General features: G+C 42.6%; 1 protein-coding gene across 1 annotated transcript in view; it reads right to left on the bottom strand.

The window, feature by feature from the left end:
- The window catches only part of LOC118427390, a 15,720-nt gene extending 12,713 nt beyond the window's left edge, over window positions 1-3,007 (bottom strand). Inside the window, exon 1 of the mRNA XM_035837161.1 lies at window positions 2,703-3,007. Coding sequence (XP_035693054.1) covers window positions 2,703-2,760 — 58 coding nt within the window. The 5' untranslated portion in view covers window positions 2,761-3,007. The remainder of the gene's footprint in view (window positions 1-2,702) is intronic.
- Between the last annotated feature and the right edge of the window lie 5,657 nt (window positions 3,008-8,664).

The following is an 8,664-nucleotide window of genomic DNA, read 5'->3' as shown; positions in this document are numbered from 1 at the left end:
AGACTGGTAGTCTGTGATGATTTAGAGTGCGCTGGCCCTCTGGCCCAATGAGGTCAGACTCGGTGTCCTAGATTTTGGCCTAGTATTCCCAGATCTCTGGCCAGGCAGACTGGGAGACCAGACTGGTAGGCCAAACTGTTGGCCACCCAGGCCATGTGCATTTTCAATCAATCATATCTGGAGTTATGAGCATCACTGACAATTGATAATCACATGGCTAAGTGTCTAATGGTGAGAGCTTTAGACTTTTAACAACATTTGAACCCCCAACGGGCCAAGATGAATTGTTAAGCGTTCTAGAAAATGAAAACAACTTGGAAAAAGTGTATTTATTACCTTTCACATGTACTAAGAATGTTAAACTACAGTACTTTCAGTATAAGATCATACATAGATTTTTGCCGACAAATTGCTATTTAAAGAAAATCAAAGTTACAGACTCAGATAAATGTCCTTTTTGTAACAACAAACAAAACCTAAACCACCTGTTTGTAGATTGTATCTATGTTATTAGTTATTGGAACGACTTTTGCTCATGGTGGCTCAAAACCTTTTCAGAACATATTGTATTAACGAAAACTGATATTATGTATGGTAAGGTTAACAAGCAGAAAATGAATAAATACTTGAATCAATGTTTATTACATGCAAAATATGCCATATTTAAGAATGTATCTTCGAATACTAAGCCTTATTTTTGTGACACAATCTTCTGTTATTAACTTTCGAGACCAACATTCTTTGTAATAAGTTACTCCTCATTATGTATATTATGTTATATTAGGGGGCTTGCCACAGGGTTTCTTTTCTGTATTTGAAAGTTATATTGAATAAAAAAAAAAAAAAAAAAAAATGTGTAACCTTCGCTTTCAGAATGGGTATATCATACAAAACGTAAAAGTGTGACTGAGAAGATAACAAAACCCACAAAGTATAAAAAGATTCGTTTCGTTCCTTTACAATTCGCTGTGAGATATGTCAAATTATAGGTCGCAGAGAGAGCGTGGCGAGAGCGCCGTCCTAGTGGAAAGGGGGCCTGAGGTCGGGTTTGATCCCTCTATAAAGCACACGAAAGTCGTCTTGTATGCTGATGAAGTACAACTACGCATTTTTGTTTGAGATGAAGTAGCCTGGCCACTCCCGCTTATTTGTTTGCCTCTCATCAGTTGTCACTCTAAGTACATCCGCTTTGACTGGCCCTGCTACCTAAGGTCAAGATTAATCACCTTATAAAGCACACGAAAGTCGTCTTGTAAACTGATGGAGTACAACTACGCATTTTTGTTTGCAATAGAGTACAAGTTATTTGCCTCCATTTCCACTTAAACGGCGAATGTTGTGCGACCAAAACTCCCGTCACTACTCGTAGTCTCCAAGCAGACTTGTCAGGTGGATTACAAAAGAGAAGAATTTGGCCAAATAGGGACACTTGAAAAGTTGCCATGGGATCTCAGTCAGTCTTTTGCAGTCTATCCAGCCGGCCGGTCAGTTCACTACTAGGCCAATTAACTCCTAGACTTTTATTCCTAACTTGGCCAAAGTCCCCTATTAATATTCGACCAGGCCGGAGTCTGGTAGAGGCTAGGCCTACCAACAACTTTTGTCAATGCCCCCAGAGAGGCCGGTGGAGGAGGCTAGATCAGAGCTGAGGTAGCACAGACAACAGGAAGTGTATTTTGTACGTTGTACAAGGTCTTTCGCATCAATGCTAATTGACCTATTAGTCACCTACCGCTCTTTCTATGAGGCTGTTCATCTTTTAATTATCGAAACAGCGACAAGTGGTTTATGTAGACATGACACATGACCTGTTATTTCCTAATCTCCAAGCAGATGTGGGGTGTAAGTCTATAATGTCGTAACTTTTTCAGACAGCTAGCTACACAAATAGAGGAGCCAGTCAGAAAACGCCACGACCCTAACATTTGCTTGGTTTTCTGACTGTCATCTCTATTTGCGTAGATAGCTGTCAGAAAAAAAAAGTTACAACCATATACCAAACATCTGACAGCTGACAACTTTTTCTGACAGCTATATATCTACAAAAACAGTGAAGCCAGTCAAAAGACACCAAGACCCAAACCTCTGCTTGAAGATGAGCAATTTCCTACTGGTCAGTCGTACTAAGAATGTAACGGGAATCCGTCTAGACTACGGGAACGGTACGAGTTGTAAAATAGTCGACTGCCGGATATTACTATTGTCCTTTAATAGCGGAAAGTTTAACAATACGTAAACGGCAATGGGACATACAGCAGGCCTCATACTTAGTTGACAATTTGTTGAAAGATGAATTGAGCAAGTGAGTCTGAAGAAGTGTCACTTTTGACCCCAACGTGCCATACGATAACTCTTTTAAACATTTAGACTTGTTGTACGTAGTGTCATATGACATGGGCTTGAACGCGTAGTTTGTCGCTCCCCCATACACCAATTGACATGGTTAAGGCAACAACAGATTTTATTTTCGTTCTCCCTCACTGTACTTGTACATGTGTGCGCGTATGTATGTGTGTGTGTGCGCGTATGTGTCTGTGCGCGTATGTGTGTGTGCACGTGTGCTTGTGTGTGTGTGTGTGTGTGTTTGTGTGTGTGTGTGTGTGTGTGTGTGTGTGTGTGTGTGTGTGTGTGTGTGTGATGACTCTGTGTCTCTGTCCCCTCCCGTTTTTCATGACTAGAAAAGGCAGCAAATGCGTACGTACCTTGTATGAGGAAAGCCCCAAGTGACGACAACAATCCTCCCTTCAAACACCGCACCATGCTTGATAACTTGTCAGCGAAGGTTTTCTACACACAAAACAAATGTTCACACCCGCTCTCTCCACTTCTCCCTGTCACCACTCACGTCCGGGAGGCTCGCCTGTAGCTGCAGTCTGATCGGCCCGAGCAGCCGACTTCGGCAATTTATGGGAAACAAGTGGGGCCGCTATTTCCGGTCGAAACAAGTTTGATCTTGGAGGTACTCGTCTGATCCTGATACTAGCTGGTTCTATTGTTGTGATCTTGACGGAACCTTGGCAGTAATATGAAATTACGGTAACCACTTCCTTTACCTGGCGTCCCCGATCCGGGCCAAGGCACTTCCTGTTTAGCGTGGGGTATTCACGAAGAAAAGACGGCCTTGTCGGGCGGTTACTACTAGCCTGGTAACCATTCTTCTCGGACCAGCTTTCTATAATAGGCGTGTTTTATCGGATCCAGTCCTTCGTACTAAGACATATCTTATGCAGTGAATAGAGTATCCAAAGTATCGAAAGCCCATTTCTGAGCTCTTATATATTTAATCATGATATTTCCAGATGGCCTTTCTCGCTACTGCCGCTCCTAAGATAGAGAAATCCGTCAGTTAAAACATTACATGTTGTGGCTCGGTACTAGTGGCTCATACACTTAGTATTTATTGACCTTGATCCTGTAGTAGGGTTTCCATTCAAGTATTTTTAGGTTATGATATATTGGGTTACACACCAGTCGCTGTCAGTCTCCCAATACATCTGTATCAGTGTTTAGCCTGTCTAACCGACCTTCGCCGTAACACACTTAGCTTCGTAGGCACGCGATAGTTCTAATACACGGAACGATCGACCTGTCACACCTAACCTTTGCACATCCGTAAGCGTTATTTAAAGCTCGAGATCTCAAGAAAAGATTAAGAGGATGTGTCCGCTTGACGCTTTGGGGCAATGACTTCCAACCCGAAATAGATGATCACAGGTCTGTGGAAATACGAGCTTAATTTTTTTTTTTATAACCTGAATCCTGAGTTGGATACCCAACCCATTAAAATCACCATAAACCTTGCTCTTAAACCAAAGGACTCAGTCAGATTAATTGAAACCAACCTAGGTAGAATTCTCGGTGTGCTCTATATAACTAGCCGGGTGGTTAATCATAACACTGTCCGCAGCCGAAGATTCCGTTTGGCAGGTCACGTGGTGCGTCATGAGGAAATGGCAGGAGAGGTCTTGCTTTGGGAACCAAACGAGCCGCGCAGGCGTGGCCGCCCTTCGGTCACACTCAGGAAGCTACTGCTGGAGGACACGGGCTTGGACTAGTAGTTGGAGGCCGGCGAGCTCCGTTCGATCATGCTGGACATGAATATGTGGAGACGATGGTGTCACCTCCCCGAGGATGAACTGAACCAGAACTGTAACCACCATAGAGGTGCCGACAAGCTCACCATGCTATGGTTACCTGACTCTTAAACTTCGCCGAGCCCGCTGGTGCTTCGGCTGTTCCCTGTGACAGAAGTATGGGTACCGGGTGTAGTTAATAATATGGTCGCTAGATGGCTCTCATCATCAGACCATCACTTGCGCTCTCACTGGAGGCTTTTCGTTCAATGGCTTTGTAAAGAAACAATAACGTTTCTCAAGGTCCTGGATCTATGATGTTCTCTGGAGCAGCGGCTTAATTAAGCTTCTATTCGTTTTGACAAAACTCACTTAGGAAAAAATGACAGGGACTATAATAAATTATCATTTTCACTCTCCAATTTAAGCAGAAGTTCGCGTATGCTGGTTTCTGACGTGTGTGACTCATTTTCGTCGGGCTGTCTATTTTTTATCGTTTTCTTTCTGTCCGCCAGCTAAAACACGTCAAAACCAACCGGAGCCGAACCTCTGCTTGGAGAGTTTATTGTTAAATTTTATTTGTTTATTCAAAAGATCTCCATTAGTGAGTACAATGTGAACACTGTGCAACACTAGTCTTCCTGGATTCATTAGACAATGACGTTACATAAAACAGCACATAACATTGAGACTATTTACTCCTTAACATCACTTATACCTAAAGATACACTAACACTTAAAGCATATACTAAGGTTTGGTGAGTATAACTAAATTCGTCACCCCGCACACTGCGCAAGTGACGTTAGCACAGATCCCAGACGTTAATGAGTCGGTCCAGGCGTGTCTCCACACACCCGCTGCACGGAGCTCGGCTAAAACTGTCGGTAACCTTTTGCTAAATATGTACTAAATGCAGAGGGAAGATTGTGACGAGAATTGTTGGCTTGACCAGGAGAAAATCTACGTAACAAAATCAACGACATAAGACAGGTTGGTATGATTTTGGATTGGTGGTACCACTTGTATAGCCTTAGAGAATTAAACATAAGGTATTAGCAGGCCGACACACTGGCTTTGCGGCATAACAGCTTAAAGGTATTGTGTTTTCGTTACTGTTTTCTGTTGGTGTTTCTTGTTTTGGGTATTGATCGACGCTAGGAGTACCTTTGTGCACAAATTGATACAATTTGTACTAAATATTGCTTCCTTGGTGTCAGGGCAGGAGGGTATGTGGAATTTTTGTGCTTGTGCATGTGTTACGCCGAACGGCGGTTATACCGGCTATATAGATACAGATACAGATATTCTAGCCGTTTTATTTCTTCTAGCGTTCTGTCAAAACAGCCGCATAAGGGAACTCCTCTAGTCAGCTACGTAATGACACATCATTAGGAACTTTTAATAAAAGCGTGATTTCAAAACCCATAGCCGTAAGTTTTAATTTGTTTAGCATTTCATTTCGAGTTAGACAAAGGTAGATGACGTGTCAAGAAAAAATCTGTTGTATAAAGATTTCTTCAGGCAGATTAGTCTACCTGTATTTCGGTACTTGTAAGCGTAAATCAGCAAGAAAATATGCAAGGCCGGGTTTGGTCAAGCCGACCCCTGCTTTCAACATTAGAAGAGCTACTGATTACTTTGTTTTACCTTCGCCAAGACGGTTGTGTTTTCTGTATCTGTATCTATACAGCCAGTTTAACCACCCATCGACGAAACGCATCAGCTTCTGTAACTGTATATAATAGTAACGTTATATGCCAGGGCAGGAGGGTATGGAGAATTTCGTTCACTTCTTCCGGCGTTTGTCAAAACATCCGCATAAGTGAACTCCAGTGAACTACGTCACAGTAATGGCACTCTATTACGAGCTTTTAAAAAGCGTGCTTTCATAGCCCATAGCTATACGTTTTAGTTTGTTTACCATCCTAGTCTGAGTTAGACAAAGGCGGATGACGTATCAAGAAGAAAATCTGTTGTATAAAGATTTCTAAAGTCAGATTAGTCTACTGTGTTTCGGTACTTGTAAGCGTAAATCTGCAAGGAAATATTCAAGACTGGCTTTGGTCAAGCCGACGCCTGCTTTCAACATTAGAACAGCTACTGATTACTTCTTTTATCCCTCGCCAAGACGGTAATGTTTTCTGCATCTGTATCTATATAGCCAGTATAACCACCCTTCGACGAAACGCATCAGCTTCTGTAAATGTATATATAGCTGGTACACATACACCCTTCGACGTACGCGTAACACACCTGCTTTGAAATCCCATGGCATGACAGCAGCTTTTCCTCAGTGTTTGTGTGTGTGTGTGTGAGTGTGTGTGTGTATGTGTGTGTGTGTGTGTGTGTGTGTGTGTGTGTGTGTGTGTATGTGTGTGTGTGTGTGTGTGTGTGTGTGTGTTACTTCTTCTCTAAAGGCAGTGTTTAATGAATTGTCCCACGTCGTGCATCATGCGTGGGCTTTGTGAATTTACTAATGCATTTAGTCTTTTGGTGATCTGAAAATGATAAAACTCGGTACACTGTGACAGCTGTGTGACATTATCAGCTTCTTTCAGTTCCGTGGCAAGTCGCCCTCACACTCAGGGTTGACAATCACGGCAAAGCCTATGATATCAACCCTGACAAATCAGCCACAGTATTCGGTTATTAGGGGTGCCTTGCTTATGAATATTAATGAGCTTGCCCTTATATGGGCTGTCAGCCGTTGGGGATCGGGCGTTGGCATGGTGAGCAAACAAAGTCATGGTAATACGTAACATGATTGGCTGGTAGCTTCCCAGCGGCCTTTGCGAGACAGCTTGCGACAACAACAAGCCCAAGGAAGGCCTGTTCTCTGATTGGTTGACAGCTTGTTTGTGGCGACAATCATAATACCCGTAGGTAGGGCCTGGGACAGCAGGGCCCCATAAGGTAGTGCCGTTGGGGACCGGGCGTTAGGAGGATGTGGCAAGTACACAGGCTAATAACGTTAATTTCATTTTTAACTGCCTTCATTGATTATGAACAATGTAGGAAATTAATAGCCACATAATATTTAGAAGATGGTTATTATACAAAGGTCCTAACCTACTGAACTTACACCTAAAGATGTTCTTCTCCGCCTTACTAACGATCTGTTTTCCAATAACTGCAACTGAAAAACGTGATATTCCCTGCTGAGACAAAATACTGCAAATACTTTTAAGTCAGCGGGTATTTAATTTCGCGGTAGTGGGAGAAAGAACTTTTCGCGGTGGTTTTAAGTTCGCGGTAGCACCATGTACTGTAGTCTCTTACTCATCTCAAAGTCTCAAATGCTCGTGGTTCGCGGTGAAGTGACCAACGCGAAAACCGCGAACATTAAACCACCGCGAAAATTTCTGCATTTACAGTATACTATATTCCCATCGCGTGACTCTATGTCCTTCTCGTTTTTATTAGAAATTAGAATGTCCACCAAGCTGGAAAGGCCACTGCTTCTTTTCCTTTTTTACATCATTCTGATGGAAAGTAGAACGACCGCAGGCTACAGCAGCGACTGTCCAGCACACTATTACAGCGAACTAAAGAATCGTGGTTTGGGCAGTGTTCCTCAACGCCAACGTTCGACTACCACTACCCTTCAGTTAGGGGGCAATGCCATCACAAGCCTATCTTCGACCGACCTTTCAAGGTACAGATGTTTGACAGAACTATTCACAGCCAATAATCAGATAGCTATTATTCAGTCTGGTGCATTTTCAGATCTTATTCACCTCGAAAAATTGTATCTGGATTCCAACCAACTAACAAGCATTCAGTCTGGTACATTTTCAGATCTACCCAAGCTGATAGAGTTGAACTTGAGTCATAACAAACTATCTATTATTCCTCCTGGCACATTCTCAAATCTGCCCAGTCTTTACACCTTGGCACTGATAGGCAATGGCCTAACAGACGTTCAGCCCGGAGCATTGTCCAATGTACCCAAGCTTGAAACTTTGTCATTGAATATGAACAATCTAAGTAACATTCACCCAGATTCATTCTCAAATCTACCACTGATCCGTTGGATAGACTTGTCTGAAAATCAGATAACTAACGTTGAACCTGATACATTTTCAAAGATACCCACGCTTCGTACGTTGTATCTTAAGTCCAATCAGATAATTTGCATTCGACCTGGCACATTCTCTAGCCTACCCCAGCTACAAAAGTTATTCTTGGGCTCAAATCAAATAACTAACATTATGCCTGGTGCATTCTCTAACCTTCGTCAGCTACAACGATTAGAGCTGAACTCAAACCGGATTACTAATTTTCAGTCTGGCACAATTTCTAATCTCCCAAGCCTAGAGGTATTATTACTGCAATCTAACCAAATGAAGAAGATTGACCATCGCACATTCTCAAACCTACCCGAGCTCACTAGATTAGACCTGTATAACAATCCCTGGCAATGTGACTGTCGTATGATTCAATTAAGCGTAAGGTCAAGCCTTAACTTACTACCTGGTATGTCTGCTTTGCTGATGAATGGAATAATCTGTGAGGAGCCTAGCAACTTCCGCGGGCTAAAACTTCAACAAATAGACCCAAATGATTTGATCTGTGAAAAACCGTCAATCA

Source organism: Branchiostoma floridae, chromosome 12 (assembly GCF_000003815.2).
Source record: "Branchiostoma floridae strain S238N-H82 chromosome 12, Bfl_VNyyK, whole genome shotgun sequence".
Taxonomy (NCBI): Eukaryota; Metazoa; Chordata; class Leptocardii; order Amphioxiformes; family Branchiostomatidae; genus Branchiostoma; species Branchiostoma floridae.
The sequence above is the reverse complement of the archived record's forward strand: the minus strand, read 5'-3'. Positions and strand labels throughout refer to the sequence as shown.